This window comes from Podarcis filfolensis, assembly GCF_964270895.1.
Source record: "Podarcis filfolensis genome assembly, chromosome: 1".
Classification (NCBI taxonomy): domain Eukaryota; kingdom Metazoa; phylum Chordata; class Lepidosauria; order Squamata; family Lacertidae; genus Podarcis; species Podarcis filfolensis.
Window position 1 is genome coordinate 53,625,437 of NC_139604.1, and position 20,596 is coordinate 53,646,032.

Here is a 20,596-nt window from a genome sequence, read left to right on the forward strand (position 1 = left end):
CTGGGCAAGGAAACAGCTGCAAAGTTTTCTTGAGCACCCTCTGTACATCTTCTATATTACACACCCTGCTGTCGTCCTCCTAGGATGTAGGTGGTGTGGAAGTGTGCTTTTCTTTAAACTCCTCTATCAGCTGCAGTGGACTATCCTTTACAATCAGGAGTCCTTAATCCAGTTGTACAAGCCCAGATGAGGAGCAAACAAACACAGGAATCTGCTACAGTACATAGCATAGGCCCTGAAAGCCTTGTGAATAAGGTGGGACAACCATTGATAGCTGTCCAAAGTACTTGATTTGGTACATTTTATATCTCCCTCTTCCCCACCCCAAATTTAAGCAGAACAGACACTGGCATGAGAAACAAATTTGGTTAATAATTCTGGCTTTCTTCCCAATGAGAGATGCTTATCAGTGCAATGGGGAAGTTGTGCTTAAGCCTGATAATGGTTGGAAGTACCCAAAAGAGGTAAATAGTTGATTCTTTGCATCAGGTGCTAAGTATAGCTTTGCAGTGTTTTCTCTGTGCAGGGTGAAGAGCAGAGGCAGGAAACATCTCTCCGCCACCCCCAAAGTGCACACACAGGGCCACTGCTTGCAAAGTTTCATTTTCCTCCAGGCTACATGCAGTGCAGCAGAGCAAAGAGCACTCCACTCCTGACGATGGTAAGAAAGAGGGTAGACCCAACGGGACTGGAGAAGATGGATTTGGAAGGGTGGCATGTGTGTGAGAGAGAGTGTGAGAGCGAGAAGAGGCAAAGTTGCACGACCCTACTGGACTTGAGACAGTAGTGGCCAAGACTTTTAGAAACCAGAATGTTTCCTTATCGCAAATAGCTGGTTAGGCTTGGAGCCTCTCACTGGGCTCTTTCCATTTGCTGTTCTTTGGCTTCTGCAGGGAGGTGCCAGGCTCTCTTTTCTCCAGGAGAAGTTGAGCAGGCAGGGCTACCAAGGCAGATAAGGAAGAATAAGAGAGGAGCTGTTGGCACAGGCTGGTTAAATGCTGCTCATAAGGTGGTGGCCATCCCTGGTTGACCAGAGGGACTCCACTTTGTCCTCTCTCTCCTGCCACTGGCAGGGGGGTGGGAATGCAGCGGCCATTCTGCTGCTGCTCTATAATTTGTTTTGCTACAGTGGAGGAGAAGGTACTCCCTTGGGCATTTTCTTAAGTGAAAAGGCTGCACGGAAAATCGTAAAATAATTAAAGAGATGCCTTGAGGAGCCGCATTCTCTTCCTCCCTGCGTGTGAGACCACTTGGAAGCGGCAAAAGCTCTTAAAAGGTATCAATGGGGCCAGTTTCCCTTTTGCTGTGATGAAAGCCCAGGACCCGCAGCACTGGAATGGCTTTTCTTTCATTGCTTATAGTCCTTTGGTCTGTGTTCCCTCCTTATTCCACTGGGCAGTTTTGATAAGGCGCACTACTCTGGCACGTTGGCTTCTTGGACACTTCTGTTTCCTTTGATGTTCTGCCTTACCTCTTAAAGTTCTTCTGTTCCATCAGATGACATTTCTGCTTTTGGGTTAGAGAATGCCAAGGTTAAGCAATGCTCTGATGCTGGCCTCTTTAATGGCCTTTGCGAGTAGTTGAAAACTGGGCTTTTTGCTGCCTTCAATCCTTTGTTGGTAAAGCTGCTTCCTTTAATATGGGATGGAGCAAAGGGCTTTTCTGCTGCAGTAGATAGCAGTGATAGAAAATCTGTTGCTCACCAGATATTATTGAACTCCAACTCCCATGAGCCTCAGCCAGCATGGCTAATGGTCAGGGACTATAGAAACATAGGAAGCTGCCTTATACTGAATCAGGCCATTGGTCCATCTAGTTCAGTATTGTCTACACCAGGGTTTCCCAAACTTGGATCTCCAGCTGTTTTGGACTACAACTCCCATCATCCCTAGCTAGCAGGACCAGTAGTCATGAATGATGGGAATTGTAGTCCAAAAACAGCTGGAGACCTGAGTTTGGGAAGCCCTGGTCTACACCGACTGGCAGCAGCCCCTGAAGATCTCATGCAGGGATCTCTCCCAGCCCTAGAGATTCTAGAACTTGAACCTGGAACCTACAGTATGCAAAGCAGATACTTGCTCTGCCCCTGACCTATGGCCCCATGTCAGCTGTGGTCTACCCCCTGCAGGAGAGCCACAAGTTCCCCATCCGTGCTTTGTGTCTTGCTACATTCTTCAGAAATACTGTAGCGTAGGCCCATTGGCTGCTGTTCCAGTTGTTTCAAGGAAGGAGACCGATGTACAGATTCACAGAGAACTGTGGTCTCCTAATAGCACTCAGTAACTGTTTTAGCATTTTGAAGAAGCATCAGCATTGATGTCTTAACAAAGCTGATACTTCTTCAAAATGCTAAAAGTGTGATAAAGGCTAACCTCACGGTCCACCTGTAATACATATGCAAATAGCCTTCTGACACGATATCTTGCTTGGAGGGTGGGTGGAGTAGAATTCGGCTTCCATTTAGTGTAGCTCAGGGATGGGATTCTCCAGCTATCATTGGACTCTCATGATTCCTGCCCTTTGGCTATGCTGCCTACGGTGATGGGAGTTGGAATCCTGGAGGGCCACTCCCTCCCGATCCCCAAACTAAAATGGAAGCTGATGATAATTTGCTGCAGGGGCTACCCTAGTGGCAATGTCCATCCCGTGGCCTCCTTTCTCCCTCACAGGCCTTTCGATGCTCTTGCTCTTACCGTTACTTTCTCTGCGTAAAGGAGCAAGCAACCGGTTGCAAAGGCCTGCAACCTTTCAAAGAAAGCTGTTGCTGCAGCCATTTGCTAATGTTCACGTTGTGCTGCTTGTGGGACTTGATGGTGCCAGATGGCTGCTCTCTTCTAAACATGCAGAGGACAAGTTCTTAGAAGTGAGAGTACCAAGGCTGCAAGGCACACAGGCAAATGAGGTGGTATTGAACTAAATACATTAGATTTATGCGGGGCACAGAGAGAGGAGTGGGACAATGCTGTGTCACATGAGAAATCCTTGTGCTGATGGGATAGATCTCTTTGGCACAACTTTGAATACAACCCCAAGGTTTCACTAGTGCACATGCCCACAAAAGGTCTCTAGAAATACCCCCCTAAAAAAAACACCCTAACATTTGCACTTCCTGTGTGTATTGGCTCAGACTCTCCTTCACTTAGCATACATCCTTAAACATACCATTTCATTGGAGGATAGGACTAGACATGCACTCTTTCTTCTGCAAAGGGCTTCCCTGTGACTGGTATTTGTGCTTTCCCCCCCGTTGACTGAGGAGGGGGCGCCTGCACCATTTTATGGGCCTGCATTTTTTAGATGTGGCAGCCATTTTGTGACTGATGCCCATGACACTCACTCCAGATTCTAAATGTCCCTATTGAAAGGGCTGGCAACCCTTGGCTTTGGTATAGATGTGAACTTAGCAGATCAGAAAACAGATCCAGCACCCTCAGAAAATAGCCTCAAAATGTAGGAAACCTGCTCTATCAAAGTCTCGTCTCCTAGCCTAACTTTATTCTACTCCACCACCCCCTAACCAAAAAAAAAAATCCTGTTAGTAGACTGGAAGTCCTGTAAAGATACCTTGCTGATTAGTATCGTGGAACGTGGGAAAAGACTTTGCTGTTCCTGTGCTGCCAGGGACTTCTTATCCTGTCCCATTGCCTCAACATTAGATTCCTTTGCTGCTGCTTTCTCTGCCTAACACTACTATTTCTTCTTACTTCACTACTTTCAGGTCACAGAAGACCACAAATATCCAAGGTGCAGGTTAGTTAAGGCTTAGTTATGCAGGCTGTCTCCCAAGATTGATTTGGAACTTCCCTTTCCCTGCATGTTCAGTCCTAATATTCTCCCAGATTACCCTTTCCTTGATGGCACCAGCCTTTTCCTCCATTGCTGAATTATATTCAGCGGCCTTGCTTCAGTGACACGGAGGAAAAAGAAAGGAACAGACTTGTTGCCCAGCCTGTATTCCATTAGCGCCAGTGTAAGACAGAGGTGTGGCTATGCAGCATCCAATTAAACCAAACTGTTAGCCGAAACTCCCTGCTTCTACAGCCCACTTCCTTCCATACGTCTAATAGGACATTCACCATTTGACAAATACACCCTATAAAATTAGCTGAAGCAAGACCTGCCCAAGTTAAATGGACCCCTCACATGCGAAAGGTCCCCGGTTTGTTCCCGGGCGGAAACACCATGTTTCCCAAGTTAAATGGACCAGCTCTTTCTTGGTAACTACAAAGCTTGATAATTGGCACTGTCTACCTTCATATGCTGGCTTAGCGAAAATATATCTTTTTCCTTCACCTGACATACTGAGCCTCAGGTCATTTGGGGCAGACAGTACAGTAATTGCCAATGGCCAAAGCACCAAACAGAGGTTCTGCCTTCTGAAGCAAAGGTTGAGGTTAAATTGAGGGTGGCTTTGTATACAAAATTCAGCTTTCTAAAGAATCACAACTTTTATATTTAAAAGTACATGCTTTATCATATCTTCACAATCATAAGTATGAGAAATTCTTGCTGAATTTCCAAAACCACAGTAGTCACTGAAGATGACTTCCAAAGACCCTACATAGCTCCTTGTCTCTCCCTAACATAGCAGAATAAATTATGTAAAAATAGCAGGGGAAATATGCAAGAAAAATATATATGCATGCACATTTTCTTAAGCCTGCATAATTTATAGTCAACTTGCTATAAGCTCTTATTGGCTGTAGTTTCTCCTCTGCCACCTGGATATGTCTTTATGACTGTATCAATGTAGCTTGTGCTAGGAAACAATCACACACACTCTTGCTCCTCTTACATTATAGCGCTTCAGCAAATGTCTAGTGGTCTGCGAGTTGCCACTGATGATGCAAAGCCCCCATGAGCAGATCTACTGCAGCATCCAATAAAATCCCCAAACATCACACAAGGCCAGGAACTCATTTTTTTCGTCTTCTTTAATTGCAAGCCCTCCTAGCTGCAGCATGTAGGTTAAAAATATATATATGCAGGCAGTTGCTGGTGAACATTTTAAAAACTAAGACAGCTTCTGAGCAATGGCAGTGCCCTGCTCTTTTCACCATGATCCCTCCTTAACATCTACATCAGAGTCCAACTAACACTGTGCAAGTGGGAGGTTTCAGGGCACGATTCCATGATCCACACAGCCCAGGGAACAGCACCACAGCTGCAGACAGCAGGCCAACATTCAAGGCTCCTTGTCGTATTAAAATTACTGGGGCAGGGACTCATCCTGGCTCCTTTTTCTCTGTAGAGGCCCCAGTTCGTCCACGCGCTCTCTGCCCTGCTCCTGCTGTTTCCAGGGAAAGCCATGGGAGCAGCTCCAGAGAGAGGGGGCGGCCGTGGCAAGAGCAGTGATGACATCGTCGTGAGTTTCCTAGTCTGCCTGCTGCTGCTGCTGCTCCTCTTGCTGTTCCTGGCCTGGCGTAGGCTGAGCCGCAATTCAGGAGGAAGGTACCACCCCCAGCGCCTGCTGAGAGGTCTGATGCTCCGATGGCAAGGGCTTTGGGGAGGGGAACTCCCCGGAGAGCCGCTACAGGGACACCAGGACGAGAAGCTGGGAGATGAAGAGTCCGGGGAGGAGCAACCCATTGATGTGGGGGATGAGAGGGAGCAGCAGCAGCTCCTCCAAGGAGAAGACAAGGAGGAGGAGGAAGAAGAAGAAGAGGAGGAAAAGCAAGAAGCGTCCAAGGAGAAGGCTGATCCGGAGCCAGCAGAAGATAAAGCAGTGCAGGAGGCCTCGGAGGAAGAAGGGGCCCCAAAGGCAACCGAGAGCAGCGCAGGGGCTCTCCTGAGTGATCTGCATTCTTTCTCTGGGACAGCGGCCTGGGAGGACCCAGGCAAACAGCTGCATGTCACTGCCCTCTAGAAGCAGCAGGATAGAGGGCACTGAAGCACTCGCTGCAAAGACAGCTACAGACTGAAGGCAGTTCACCGCCCCATCCCATGGACATAGCAGAAGCTGCTTTTGCCCTGTGTTGCCTATTGACCCCTTCCCGTTTGTACCTAGCTTGCTCGATTGCCTGCCCCGCCAAAAATGCAGCCTGAGTTTCCATTTTGTTTTGAAAGTTTCCTATGACAAATAAAGTAGAGGGGAGATAAGAGACACCTTAGCGTTCTCCTCGTGGACTGAAGCACAGCATGGCTCTCTCCAACCATAACTGTACTACTTGGCAAAGGCCAAGCTTCATGGGCATCGTGGCAGCAGTCCTCAGAAACAAGCTGTTAAATCCTTGCCACTTACCAGCCCATCGTCTGGGCGGCAACTAGACCGCTAGGATTCACTCACAGTCAAGGGTACAGAAAGAGGCACTGCTAGATAGGTAGTAGCCCGGGGGAAAGACTGACCTGGCCATGGCCACTTAGGGAGCAGCATCAGTTTTTGGCACTTGGTGCACACTGGGGAAAGTAGACGGGTGCAGACGTTTCTCGCGAGAGGGTGCAACTCCACCCAGTAGGATTTGCTCAATCCTTTCCACCTGGTCAAAGTTGCGCCCCTTGCTTTACAAGTCCTAAAGCTTTAATTGCCACGGGTCTGGCAGCAGCGAGGAGAGCCAGACTGCATGTCCTAACAGCAAAGTCCTCCCTACCCCCAGTTCACACTCACGCAAAATGCACCGCCAGTAAGATGGCAGCGTACTCAGCCCCGAGGGAGGCGCCTTCTGACCGATCCTTTGTGTGTCTCAACTTCCCTCCGTTCCCACCACGTTTCACTATATATTTCAAAAGTAAGCACCTCACGTAGGGATCATTCCCTATGACGGAAAAGCACCAACACCATACCACCCTTTGCAGCTGGGAGGGAAGGTGGCCCCTTGCAGCAGGGGAGAAAAAGTGCTCCCCAAACAGGGCTTGACGTTGCTGTGGCACAGCTCTCTCCACCTCTGAGCCCCCGTCCACCTGGGCAACCAGAGCGCTCCGCCCTGCCAAGGCGGACGGTCCAAGGATCTCACTGCTGGCTCCGCTACCGGGCCCGCCCCCGGCCCTTCTTCTTCTTGGTGCCCGATGGGGTTTTGATGGGCAGCGGAGCGGAGACTTCTGGCACCGGCATGAGCGAGGGCGGCGACAGCTCCATCTGTTCCGTGCTTGTGCTTGGCTTGAAGGCTTCAAAGGGTGAGAACTTCAATGGGCTGCAAAACATCGGCTGGAGTTAAGCCAGTTCCTGACTTCACCACTTACATGCCTCCCTGTCCTCTCCTGCCCCCCATTCCACATAGAGCCACAGGTATCGTAGCGACCAAGGCCCAGATAGCGCAGCCGTTCCCCTGGGGAAGGGATGCCGGAGACAACATTTATTGTCGTAAGCGAGGCCCTGAGCTCACCCTGCTTTTGCCCTAGTCCCATGAGGAATGCACTCTAGAATCTAGGCCACGTCGTGGCTCTCCCTTACCTGACAGGAGTGCGGGGGCTGCTGTTGAGACGGCGGGGAGATCGCAGCTTGGGCTGGAAGGAAAAGCCTTCCTTGATGCTCTCCAACACTGATGGGGCTACGTAGGTGAATCCCTGCAGAAGGAAACAGCTGGTCAACGCGGCTACGATCCGGGCCACTACTGGAACCTCAGGATTTGGTTTAACTCAGAAGCAGCAGCAACCCTGCAGCCCCTTCGCTAGGGAAAGGCAAACACTGCTGCATGTCCCTTACCAAGAAGGCCTGGTTGGCGCTCTCGCTGAGGAAGCCATCATCAGGACTATCCACGGGGGTCTGCCGGGTGAAGCGGGTGTCAAACTGGCTGACATCGTCTTCGGATTGCTGCGGGTGGGAAAGGGAGGAAGAGGTGATCAGTATACAATGGTACCTTGGTTCTCAAACGGCTTAGTTGTTGAACAAATTGGCTGCCGAACGCTGCAAACCCGGAAGTAAGTGTTCCGGTTTGCAAACGTTTTTCGGAAGTCGAACGTCCGACGCGGCTTCTGATTGAGTGCAGGAAGCTCCTGCAGCCAATCGGAAGCCGGGCCTTGGTTTTCAAATGGTTTTGGGAGTCCAACAGACTCCCGGAAGGGATTAAGTTTGTGAACCATGGTACCACTGTACAGAGAGCAAGAGAACTAGTAGGAGTTCCAGGGAGACACCACACTGCCCTCCTCTGGGCTGATTAGGCAGGGCAAATTGGTACAGGAAGAATGGAATGCAGAGGTACTATAGCCCACCTACAACAGCTCAGGGGACCATCTTGAAGTCAAGATCACTCAACATGGATTAATTATCCATTTAGCCATCCTGTTTTTCTTACACTGCATCTTTGATCTCTGCCATCAATTCCATGCATGGTTATGAGGAAACAGAGTTGTCACCCATTTTATCAACTACCTACGCAAACTAAGGGCTGCTATTTTGACCAGGTAACAAAGAACATGTGGTAGTTCTGGTAAACCTTTTCCCAAACCCGGCATCCTCCAGATATTTTGGCTCCAATTCCCATTGTTGCTGACCCTTGGGCCATGCTGGCTAGGGCTTACAGTCCAAAGCATGTGGTGGTCCTCAGGTTTGGGGAGTCTGTTCCACAGGAGCCACACAGTTAACCAACCAAGGTTAGCCACAACTACACTGGAATTGCCCAAGGGGTGAAGCTAAGAAGGACAGAGTGAAATGATCTGATAATGGATCTTTGGATAAATCTGGCACTAGGATCAGGGGAAAACAACACAGCACCTTAGCAGAGCTCCCGTGCAGAGGGAGGGAGACATAGAGCACATGGGTTTAACAGGAATCGTGGCTTTTAGCCAGCCAAAGGAAAGGGTGTGTGGCGCAGAATGCAATTACTGTTTCAGTTTCATAAGCTACAATGCAGGATTAAAGTGTTGAGAACCAAGAAGGCCATGGGCTGAAATATGGGCTAGGTGAGAAGAAAGGAGTGGGGTCCTACCAGTGATGGCCGGAAGGGTGGGTCAACTCTCCTAGCCAGCAAGTCATCCCAGTTAATGTGTCGGAAAAATGGGTGTCTCTGAAAGGCAAGGCAGGGAAGTTATTGCTACCCAGAACTATCTGAAGTTCCTGAAACAAAGCAGCCCTCAAAATCCTAAAATTTGAGGCTGCTCTCATAATGCCTGCAAGACGGCAGACACATCTACAACCAGGTGGAAAAATTGCACTCCATAGATTTATAGTTATGGTGTCAGGAAAACTCCCCCCACCCCCACCCCCGCTTCCTTGTCTATCAAGCACAAAAGCCAGAGAAGCAGGATGGCTACAGTGCTCATAGACACCACAGTGGCCGCCCATCACTCGAATACCAAACAAAAAGCTGACTTCCTCTTGTAAAATTCCCATTTGTGGTCATTTCAACTTGGCAACAAATGTAGGCCTTTTCAAGTACAGAATTGGGGCCCAATCTGCATGTTTCAGAAAATGAATTAGAGGTACAGCCTTCTAAAGATGGTGCCACTTCAGAATGTGAATACTGGATCAGGGATTGGAGTGTTTCCTGCAAGAACAAAATTTTCCTATCTATAAAAGTTAGCATGTCAAGGAGAAGATTCTTGGTGCCGCAGTCCATGGTGGGCTGTACTGCATGCTTTTTTCCTGAATGTAGAGCTCAGTCCTGATTGACTTCAAATTAAATGGGTGACTTGAACAGCAGAACACCATATACAGCTATGGGTGAAAATCAGTGGTCACAAAATTATTGAGAAATGGTGGTGAAAAGGCTAAGCACAGACCACGAAAGTCACATTGTGTGTGCCAGATTTCCCTCCCCTTAACATGGTACTGCTTACACAAATGGTATAGAACGTAACATTGGTTTTCCCAACAAGCTTTCTCCAACAATCTTCTCAGCTACTAAAATTGGCATACAGGTGAATCACCAGGTATCAGTAGTGCAGAATTTTATGAGCTGAGAAGAAGAAAAACCCTTGGGAGGGGATAAAGGGAGAAGAGGACAGGAGCCTGGAAAGGACTTCAGGTTGCTTCTATCTGGCCTATCCTATCCAAAGAACTCAGGACAGATGCACTTAAGAAATGAAAGTACCTCATTGAAATCCTATACCATGAAAAGCTGACTTCTGCAACCTAGATGGTTTCATTTAAGCACATTTGCAGAAATATACTCTGCTTTAAATCATTATTGGAAGAGGCAAAGAACTATGCAAGCTGCTGAAGATTTGGAAATGCTGCCCAGAGCACAGACCCCTCCCTGCTCCACTCCAGAAATTTCACCAGGCAGTGCTTATATATTTTTAAAGGATAGAAACTTGCCTTTTATAGATTCTTATAAGTATAGATTCTCAGGATTCTGAATTCTTTGCTCAATTCTTGCCACAGTAGGCCTGGAAATGGGCTACACTTTTGTTTGAGTTCACTAACACCATCTCCATCCAGAGCACAGCCTGCCACTGTCCCCTCATCCAATTTACCTGTACATCTGCAGCATCGCCTGGCCCGCCCCCGATCCTCTGGCTGGCGTGCCTTTTGAGGAACTGGGAAAAGAGAGAGAATGCATGGAAGAAATATTGCTCAGGTAAGCTCAAAGGGCAGAAGCAGACTCTTGAAGCAGATGGGACTCACAAGCATAGCACTTCCACAGTAACCTCCATTTTATTCTACTCAGGACTCTAGAACACAGGATGAGGTTTGAGTACACTATTATCAGAACGCTTTTCACATGAACAGGAGTCTACACATCAACTATGGCAGCCTTCCCCCATCTGGCACCTCCAGATCTTATAGACTAGAGTTTCCATAACAGCAAACAACTGGCCATGCTGCCATGTCATCACCACCATCCATGGAGGCACAAGCTTCCACCTGCTTCCCTCCCCAACACTAGCCAGTACCAGGCACACGGCCTGCCCCTCCTCACTGCCTCTCGGGGCAATGGAGCACTCGGTGTGAGAGGTGCTGCTGCCCTCCACCCACTACATCCCCATCCATTTCAGCTTGTATGCTCTGCAGCATCAGCTTCTGCACCAAGTACTTCCTGAAGCTGAGAGATAGAGGACAGGCCATACTGGAGAGACAGCTGGCCTCTCCACCATGACCGGTGATTACAGGAAGGGAAGAGGTGGTCACATGGCAGCCACAGGCAAGAGAAAGGAATGGCAAGCCCCCTCCTCCCGCTTCACCATTTCCAAGCTTAGGAGGAAGATGATCGTCTGCATGGTGGTATGCAAACTATGCACACACATGCACACTCACACACACAAACTTCCCAGTTCTAGCAGCTCTGGGAAGAAGGAAATGGTAGGTCATGTACTGAAAGGTACTGGGCAGTTCTGGTTGATGTCAGCATTGTAGGGGGTTGGACTGGGTGACCCTCAGGATCCCTTCCAACTATACAGATCTACGATTCTGCTCTGGAGAGCCCTTCTGAGCTTGTAACCAAGAAGGGGACAATCACTGGGCTGGTGCTGAACCTCAGGGGTTCGTACCTCCAAAGCTGAGTGTCACATTGAATAGAGACACGCTCCCCTCCCCATCTCTCTCAACAACCACAAGTGGTTTGGCTGCCAAAGTACGCTGGCCCTGCCTACCCTTACATACCCATAAGGAATGCATTTATTAAAACATATAAGCAGCATTTGCAAGATGCCCAGGATAGGAAGGTGTGATAGCAACCTAAGCAACAAGACAGTCAAAAATGCAATCTGCAGGACCCAATTCAATGACAGGTGGGCTGGTACCTTCTTGATCAGGTCACGGGCATCGGGGGTCAAGTAGGGTGGAAGCGCCAACTTCCCTTTCAGGATCTTGTCCATGGTCTTTTTGCGGTTTTCGGCTGTAAATGGCGGCTGCAAGGCAGGGACACAGAGGGTTCAGCAGAGGAGGAGGAAGAATCTGCTTGGCAGCTCAAGCAAGTGCAGGTGGCCAGGGTGGGGAGAAGGGAAACAGAGAGGGAAAGGCTAAGGGTGCAGCATGGAAACCAACAGCAAAACATCGGTGCAAACCCTTTGAGAACAGAAGTTGGAGACAATGAAGTTGTGCTAGGCCCCGGGACAGAGAAACGAAGACACACAGACAAGGAAGCAGCAGCAGTCCCCCCCACCCCTTCAAACGCCTTACTAGACAGTACTAGTAGTGAGATGTTGCCATTCCCCCCCCCCCCACAAAGACCACTGCCAGCTGGTCTTGTATCTAAGACCACTGCCAGCTGAGCCAGATACAAGGCTATCTGCAACCCGACCTATCATTAACCACCGATCTACAATTCCTCCCTCCCTCAGTCATGTGTGGCATCCCTTCTGTTGACACCCTGTGCCCTGTTGCTTCCAACCCCGCCTTCAAACACAGCATGAGCGAGACTTGCCGATCCAGTGAGCATGTCATACATCAGAGCACCGAGGCTCCACCAATCCACTGCTCGGTTGTGGCCGCTGCGCAGCAATATCTCTGGGGCCCTGGAAGGCAAGTGGGGGGCGGGGGCAGAGGGAGAAATAATATTGTGATGGTAGTCACTCACATATATTTCCCACCCAAACTGAACCGGAAGAAAGCATGTGCTGATTTCTCAAAAACGCCCAGGAGTCCAAGTCACCTACATGTATTCTATGGTGCCACAAAAGGTGTGGGTGACAGCGCCGTCGTGGATGGACTCCTTACAGAGGCCAAAGTCCGTCAGCTTAATGTGCCCTGCAGAAGAGGAAACCAGGAAAGTGAGTTCCTGTTACTGCCTTGGCAGTAACTTTGAGATTAGGTTATTTTAATGTGCTCCGTGTGGGGATGCCCTTGAGGATAACTTGGAAACTTCAACTGGTCTAAAATGCAGTTGCTGGAAACCACAGAAGGGAAGAGTTCTTTTGTTCTTGAAACTTGTGGTGGTTGGGACTCTGATAGAGAACAGGGATGGGGCTCTGTATTCAAAGGGTGAGGAGTGGATAATAAATTAGCATTATGAGTAATAAATAAACTGAGGGAAAGGAGCATACTGAAACCAAGGTACCCCCCCATCCACACACATTCCTTTTGCACACTGGGAATGCTGCTGCCTACCCTGGCTGTTTAGCATGATGTTCTCAGGTTTGAGATCCCGGTAGATGATGCCACTAGAGTGCAGGTGACCAAGGGCCAGAGTGATCTCACTCAGATAGAAACTGGAAGAAGAGGGGAAAGTACTCAGTCAGCAGCAGGAACACAAGTTCAGAACCACCCAAACAGTTCAGAATGGGCTTGCCATGTCAATATTTGAGGAATCACGGGTCCCAACAACAGGCAGTGCAAACTGCTAACAGAAAGCCTGGTGTCAATCAAAAGGGGAGGGCAATCCACAAAATTCAGTCCATCTGTGGGACTAAAGGACCCAATTGCCAAGAAAGCAGCTGGATGGGAAGTTGCATCTTCCGGTACAGCCAGGAATACCTGTTTGGTGCAGGTAAGTCAAGGTTCCTTTTGGCTTGGGGAAGTGGAAAGAATGTGATGATTTCTGGAATTTTAATGAGCAGGGGCAAGGCACCCAAAATTTACTCTTCATTAAAGACCTACAAGTTCCCAAGAATCCTTTCTGAACGTCATTGAGTTGTTTGCTCCAATGTGCCTCAAGAGCATGGTTGAGCAATCCAGTATTTTATGCTGGTGTTTATTGCATTACCTCATGCCCACCCACTTCCAGCAACAGTTAAAGCTCTGGAAGCCCCACAGAAGAATCATCAGGGTTGAGAACAGCTACATGCATTTATAGGGCACTCCTTCCTGTCAGGCCGGAGGGAGGAGCAGCAACATGCCGCTGCACACAAATACAATGACCCTCTTTCATTGGACAACAATGGGGAGAGCTGCCTTATTTGAGAATGCTCGATCTGCTCCTCTTCCCTGGTTGGCAAGTGCTTTTGAATTTCTGTCGCAACTGCATTTATCCCACTGTGCATTTATCTCAACGTGTGCACTATGGATTTTTAAAACAGCAAGCTTGTTTAATGTTACAGTGCACGCAGGAGATAAACCAATGCCATGGCTGCAGGAGGAGTCTTTTCAAGTGAATTTATGCAGTTGTTTTCCATGGGTTCATCTTATGATGCAGCTGTATGTTCAATGGCCCGCAATGATGTGGGCAAGACCAGTCACAAGGGGTGTTAGCTCAAAATCACTGCCCTGGCTAGCTGACAATTTTGTGTTGTCTGATGCGCTGGACTCTTCCCAAAGGGCAGCCAGTCCTTGAATACGGTAGCTGCTCATGGGATAAATCCCCAAAGAAACAGCTCTGAGACTGAAGCTGTAATTTTTAATAGGTACTCAAGTCAGATTAGGTGTGCTCTAAAAAATCCACATAGTAACACAAGTCACTGTGGATGTTCAACTGACAGTGGTGCTTAAAAAGACCAATACAATCTATATTAGAAGAAATTGTTACAGGTGAAGGCAACAAAAACTCATATGAGGGAAAGGACACTGATTAAAGCAGCACTGCTAAACACACAACAGTAAACTATGCTCAGCAGACTGGGATTTATTTCCAAGTAAACACACAGGGGATTGAGTCAGAAATGGAACAAAGGCAAGGCAGGCTGCACCCTATGAAGTTTGTCCTGAGAAGATAAACAACAAAATCTCTCTTTTTTCATGGATCAAGTAAAACCAGATGGTCCAACCTACTACTCGTATGGCAGATTAGTTTAGTAATGTCATCCAGATAGTTCAAAAAAGAGAACCATATTAGAAGACAAGGTTTTTGTTTTCCTTTAAAGAAACCACACCAGGGTCATTTTCCTATATTTATCCTGCATTGTTCAGTGAGCACAAAGCTACTGAATTGTCACCGTTAAGGATCTGGGCCAATTTTCCATCCCATGTTCAAACAATAGATTAGGTTAGGATTTTCAAACAGTCTTGGCTTTGTTTTGTTTTGAAAGGCATATCCATAAAACCCATTCATTCAAACCCTACCTACAGAACTGCTGCAAGTGGTACACAGCAGAGATGGGCCACCTAGGCCCCTCCAGGTGTTGTTGGGCTACAACTCCCACAATCCCTGACCATGTGGGTGGCCACAGATTTCCTACCCCTAACACAAGAGATTATATGGCCAGTGTACGAAGCAGGAGAGAGATCCTGCAACTAACTCCAGTCCTCCCGACTACCCCCATTCAGTCTAGAGTGGTGCTTGCACTGACCAGGCTGTGTCCTCCAGGAAGATGCCTTCTCGCTCCAGCTGCATGAAAAGCTCCCCACCTAGAAAACACAGGAGGAAGAGAAATCATCAGCTCACACCCCAAAATCCACCTGGAGTTGAAGGGGTTGACTTCCAGGGAGTTGCACCAAGCCACTGGGACAGTCCCCTTTCCACTGACAGAGGCTGATCTTTGTTTCCATACCACTGAGACATTCCAGGATGAGGTAGAGTTTACCACCAGTTTGGAAGGCATAGATGAGGTCCACAATGAAGGGGTGCTTGATGGCCTCCAAGATATTTCTCTCTGCCCTTGTGTGGGCTGTGTCCTTGGCATTACAGGCAATCTTGGCCTGCAGGAGACACCGAGAGAAAATGAAGGTCCCCGCTACGGGATGAAACAGCACACATACCTTCTACTGCAAAGAGACAGGCAGCTTACCTTCTTTAGGACTTTCATGGCAAATATTTTCCCAGCATTTGTGCCCTGCACCTTCCGTACCTGGAATACCTACAGTGGGCACAGAAGCAATAAGCAAGATGAGCGGCCCATGGCAGACTGAAGAGAGGAGCCTCATGAGGTCCCACCCATTTTCTAGCTTTGCCAGGTATCATTGGCTCTCAGACTCCCCCGTCCAGTCTCTGCAACCTTCATCTCCTGTGTGCTCAACATTTTATAAGAGAATGGCACAGGGAACAAGCAAGACTCATTGCACAGCATGCTGGCAAAAATCCAGAATGGATCAGGTATATCACAGCCCTCAGTACATAGCCCTGGGTACTCTGTACACTCCTGCTTCAGAGTAAGCATCTAACGATGCCACTACCAATGACTCACAGCATTGCGCCTTCTTCCCCAGGGGCTGCTACAGAACTCAAGGGGTAAAGGGCAGAGCAGCTTTTCCCAACCTGGTGCCCTCCAGATATGTTTCGCACGATAATTTTGCATCATTGCAGACTACTGGCCATATTGATTGAGGATGCTGGGCGTTGTAGGCCAAACATCTCGAGAGCACCAGGCTGGAGAAGGCTGGGCTAGAGGGAGGGCGATCCTGTCAAGGACTCAAGAAACCACATATCTGGAAACTAAACAAGAGAGGCCCCAATCCTGTCAACTACACAACTGGAAGCCCACCTTGCAGCATGAGGGTTGCTTCAACATGATGCAACTCCATGATGCAACGATGTGTGTGTACATTTCTATGAACTGTGCAACCATGCAGGAAGTCCTTTGGGGAAGGGATGACAGAAGCACTTGTTTTTTGTCGTACATCTCTTTGAGATGACTGCGTCAAAGGCCCTTAATAAAGTACAGCCGTACCTTGTTTGTCGAATGGAATCCATTCCGGAAGTCCGTTCAACGTCCAAAAACGTTTGACAACCAAGGCGCAGCTTCCGATTGGTTGAAGGAGCTTCCTGCACTCAACTGGAAGCCACGGAAGCTGCACTGGATATTCAAGTTCCAAAGAACGCTCGCAAACTGGAACACTCACTTCCAGGTTTGCGGCGTTTGGGAGCCAAAACATTCAACTAGCAAGGCATTTGGGATCCAAGGTATGACTGTAATGACGGTGATAATGAATAATAATGGGAGATAGATAGATAGATACACAGCCTGCATGTCTGATTCAGCTCCCATCTGACTGCCCAGGGTCAGTCCCCAGTCATAGTCAGATACCACACAGTCGATGAAACTATAGGATAAGGAGAAGTGGGCATGTTATGGTTTCCCAGTCTATTTGCCTTAGCAGATTCAAGGAAAACAAAAGAAAGTCTTAATCAACATGGCATGGTCTTAAAAATAACCTGTATTTTAACTGGTCAACTTTGGCATAAGTCAAACGCTCCCTGCCTCCTACATGTCTCTCTTCCTGTTTCATCCATCTCACTTCCTCCATAAGCCTGAAATTACCTAAGAACCAGATAAACACGAAAAATGATGATCACAAATAAAACTGAGCAGAGTACACAACAAAAAATTAGGAGTCAAATTGCAGGAAAGTACTTACCTTGGGTATACATAAATTTTAAAGAGGTGTTTAAAGATCACTACTGCCTCCACCTCACAAATTACCCAAGGGAGGGCAACCTAGAGCAAACGGTCATTTGCTGGTGATGGAAGGACAAGCAGGGGCTTCATGGAAAATTGTAAAGATTGGCTTCTACTGCCAGTGAGAGGCCACCTGCCAGGTATCCTGGTCTCCAGTTGTTTAGGGTTTAAAAGTCAGCATGGAAACTTTTAATTTGGTTGGTAGCCAATTGGGAGCCAGTGCAGATATTTAAACAGTGGTAGAAAGCTTTACATCCTACTATGTTCTGGCAGCTCTTATATAATATTTGTGAATCTTAGGTTGTTTTTGCTCTCACTTTCACACTTATTTTTAATATTTGTTTTGAGTTGATTTTTTTGGAAAAGAACTAATTAATAGCAACAAAACAGACTGGCTTTTTTGTTTTTGTTGCTATTAATTAGTAGTTGTTCTTTTTCAACAACAGGGGACAGGGATATGTACATTCCGAAGCGTAACTGCCCTACTTTCCCCACCCTCCCAATGCACACCACCCCAAAGCACTGCTCACCTTGCCGTAGCCACCCTTGCCCAAAACACGTAGCAATTCAAAGCAGTGGGGCCCAATGCGTTCCGGGCCATTGTTGACAATACTCTCAGAGATTTCAATTTCCTCATAATGACCAGGCACCAGTCTGTGGAAGAGAAAGAAGGACAAGGGAAATAAAGGAACAGCAGAGAAGCTCCTTCAAAGTGAAGTATGACAGTTAAATATATAAAAAGAGTGAAGAGAACCATTGAAACCACAAATTGTCATATGTGTTCTATAAAGGTATAGGCAGGGACTCCAAGATAAGTTAACTTAAGAAAGTTCACAGAAAGCTAATTTCCCATTTCCTCCTTCCCCCTGCAAAGCCTCACTGGATTAACGCAGGACCTCCCTGACCATGCGGAATGGAGCATTATTGTAGAGACGCAGGACCAGGAAATTTACCTTCTGTGAAGTTCCTTAAGTTACGTTACCTTAGAACACAAGCAAAGAGTGTTTAGAAATGAAAGAAAACCATTACTCCTCTGGCAATCTGATATCGTCTAGATCAGGGGCAGTCCAATTGGATCCTTACCTCCTCCACCCACTGCAGGCCAACTCTGACAGGTGAAGAGACTGCGCATTCAAAGGGCTATAAATGCTGATCAGGGGTTACAACAAGCCTCTTTGAAGACAGTTTTCCTTTGCTAAATGGCAGAAGAAAAATGTCTTTTTGCAGACATGGTTTGAATCCAAATCATGCTTGCAAACAGGAAACTTTAATGAGGCTAGCTCTTGGCACCAAACAGCTGGTGAGGAACTCCATAGCCCAGGTGATCCCAGTGAGACTTACTTGCAGAAAGCGCCGTTTGCCAAAGAACAACCCGAAGGGCACTTTTGGCTCCTGATTTGCTCCTTTGCAGCTATATTTTTACCTGCCCCACACCTGATGTCACAAATGACATCAGGTGTGAAGCAGGTAGTCATGGTTTGGGGTAAATGGCCTCAAAAGCAAAATCAGGACCCTTGCTGAAGTCTAACTAGAGATTTGACTTTCCTGACGGGTGGGAGAGGAACAGCTTTTTCACACTGTGTGAGAACACATTAGTCACATTCTGACTAATCTATACAGCAACTGCTGCCTGCTCATTGGAACAGAACAAATGTTGAAAACTAAGGCAAACAGAGTTGATAAGGGTTCTCTGATAGCAAAAGGTATTGAAGGGTATGGATACACTGGTCCACACTTTCCTGAAGTGTTGTTACTGTAGCTACAGGCACAAGACTAAGTTCACATACTCAAGATCTCATAAAATTCCTAGACCCACTGCCAAAGAAAAATAAGCTACCTCTGGTGGCTAAATGGAAGCTCTGTATCCTGTTAAATGTCAGACACTGCTACCATCACCTCCATGCCCTGCTTTGTGAATGCCCTGAAGCATCTGATCTAGCTGGCTGTTTTTTGGAAAAAATATATGCTCAGCTACACAGGCCTTAGTCTCCAATTCAGCAAGGCAATTATATTACCTCCAACATATTCCCTATGAGAGTGTAAACAGTGGATTGCATTGTCAGTGGAAATCAAGTGGTGGTAGTTTTAATAAATTTTGCATATAGCATCCTGGTTAGCTTTGCTTCTCCCATCCTATCCCTTTGTTGCCACCCTTCCATCAAAAGGCTGACTGTAAGCTCCTTAGGGCAGGGCCTGTAATTTGACATACACATTCCTTTGAAGTGCCGTCATGTAACAATGACAGCACCATATAACAAAATGACAACATGCCTTTGGGCTTAGGGGAGCCTCTAAGTACTAGATGCCAAGACCATATGACTAGCTGGGACTACAGATGGGCCCCCAGTGACTCACCACGGCAATTCTTGCTAGTCTGCCTATATCTCAGACAAGAAACCTAGTCCAGACAAGCCTGAGAGGCAAGAGGGACAGGGTAAGCTGGTTGTGGTCAAGGAAGCACAGCAATATCCTCCCAGGGAGGCAATGCAGGACTTTGTACAATACTCACTCAGAGCCTGTGTGGCGAAGATCTGGGTCCACCTCCTGAAAAGAGGGGTGGGGGGAGAGATGGAGAGACAAAGCAGAGGTCAATCAGTACCAGGGAAAATGGAGTGTCCCAGCCAGTGTGGGAGATGTATTAGGCACTAAGGCTGCAAATATGCTCCACTGAAGCTCAGAGAGGCTGCCTTCTCAGTAGACATGCACAGGACCGCACTGATGGGCTGCAATCCTATACCAACATGCCTTGAAGGAACCCCCCTTGAGCTCCGTGGGGTTTACTTCCGAGTAAAGATCTATACTATTGCGCTCTTACTTACTGTCTTAACTTGCTTCTTCCCTCCCTCCTTTCCACTCCCCAGCCTGCCTTCCTGCCTTCCTTGCTAGGCCCACCCCCTTTTCCCTTCTATCAGTCTCTAACCCGCCTCACCAAGGCCCCCAGTTCAGGCTCCTCCCCGTCGCTCCCCTCCTCCGTTTCCAGGTCGATGTCGAAGACGCCGGCCATAGCAGGGGATCCCCGATTACCCCCGCGGCCTTCCAGGCCCCGCCTCCCTGAGTGTCGTCATCTCCCCAGCGACGCGGGTGTTATCGTCGTCATGGGACCGAGGCTTCCGCCCTTTCTGCGGGAGCGTATCATAGAGAGGCGGGAGAAGAGTGGCCGCACTCGCACCTCACTCCCGGTTTCCTGTTTTAAGGGTGCGGGGGAAGTGGTCGTCTCCATTTTACACTGTGAATAAAGCGGGAGAAGTGCAACACCTTCCTGCACGCGCACCCCTTTCTACACACACACACAGCCGTTTGTGGTGTGTTGGCAGAAGGGGCTTAACTCTTCCGTTTGTTGCTCCAATTGTAGCACTCTAGTCTGTTTTAACCCCACCAGGCATCTCGGGTTGCACAGGCAACGCGGGAAGCAGCGTTATACTGAGAAGACCATTAGGTCCAACTAGGTCAGTATTCTGCACACCGACTGGCAGCGCCTCTCCATGGTTTTTGGGTTTTTTTAAATAATTTATAT

The 20,596-nt window shown here is 48.0% G+C and overlaps 2 protein-coding genes across 5 annotated transcripts; one reads left to right on the forward strand and one right to left on the reverse strand.

Moving 5' to 3' along the window:
- The first annotated feature begins 171 nt into the window (after positions 1 to 171).
- On the forward strand, positions 172 to 6,101 carry PTPRCAP (protein tyrosine phosphatase receptor type C associated protein). Its single transcript, XM_083575456.1, has 3 exons — positions 172 to 255; positions 527 to 661; positions 5,252 to 6,101. The coding sequence occupies exons 1-3, from the start codon at positions 187 to 189 to the stop codon at positions 5,864 to 5,866; spliced, it is 819 nt and encodes a 272-aa protein (XP_083431582.1). The 5' UTR covers positions 172 to 186; the 3' UTR covers positions 5,867 to 6,101.
- Positions 4,448 to 20,303, reverse strand: RPS6KB2 (ribosomal protein S6 kinase B2). Of its 4 annotated transcripts, none has more exons than XM_083625517.1 (15): positions 20,012 to 20,303; positions 19,592 to 19,626; positions 17,613 to 17,736; positions 15,475 to 15,543; positions 15,271 to 15,385; positions 15,037 to 15,094; positions 12,923 to 13,023; positions 12,472 to 12,562; positions 12,240 to 12,330; positions 11,617 to 11,724; positions 10,351 to 10,413; positions 8,862 to 8,939; positions 7,640 to 7,747; positions 7,388 to 7,500; positions 4,448 to 7,127 (listed from the first exon to the last, which is right to left on the reverse strand). In XM_083625517.1, exons 1-15 carry the CDS (start codon positions 20,084 to 20,086, stop codon positions 6,962 to 6,964), a joined length of 1,395 nt encoding a protein of 464 aa, XP_083481643.1. In that variant the 5' UTR covers positions 20,087 to 20,303; the 3' UTR covers positions 4,448 to 6,961. The 4 variants fall into 4 exon arrangements, with proteins under 4 accessions (XP_083481643.1, XP_083481642.1, XP_083481644.1 ...); XM_083625516.1 differs by having other exon boundaries at positions 15,238 to 15,385; positions 20,012 to 20,164; XM_083625518.1 differs by lacking the exon at positions 20,012 to 20,303 and adding an exon at positions 19,902 to 19,999 and having other exon boundaries at positions 15,238 to 15,385.
- Positions 20,304 to 20,596: the final 293 nt, after the last annotated feature.

What these genes read in the sequence shown, in the direction of transcription:
- PTPRCAP (XM_083575456.1), top strand. Translation starts at nt 187, where the DNA reads ATGAGGAGCAAACAAACACAGGAATCTGCTACAGTACATAGCATAGGC. An exon ending in CTGAAAGCCTTGTGAATAAG is followed by an intron (nt 256 to 526) that starts GTGGGACAACCA and finishes TTCTCTGTGCAG; the next exon opens with GGTGAAGAGCAGAGGCAGGA. An exon ending in GCACTCCACTCCTGACGATG is followed by an intron (nt 662 to 5,251) that starts GTAAGAAAGAGG and finishes TTTTCTCTGTAG; the next exon opens with AGGCCCCAGTTCGTCCACGC.
- RPS6KB2 (XM_083625516.1), bottom strand. Translation starts at nt 20,086, where the DNA reads ATGGCCGGCGTCTTCGACATCGACCTGGAAACGGAGGAGGGGAGCGAC. An exon ending in TTCCTGGAGGACACAGCCTG is followed by an intron (nt 13,024 to 15,036) that starts GTCAGTGCAAGC and finishes CTCTTCTTCCAG; the next exon opens with TTTCTATCTGAGTGAGATCA. An exon ending in CCCGTGACCTGATCAAGAAG is followed by an intron (nt 10,414 to 11,616) that starts GTACCAGCCCAC and finishes CTCTTTTCCCAG; the next exon opens with TTCCTCAAAAGGCACGCCAG.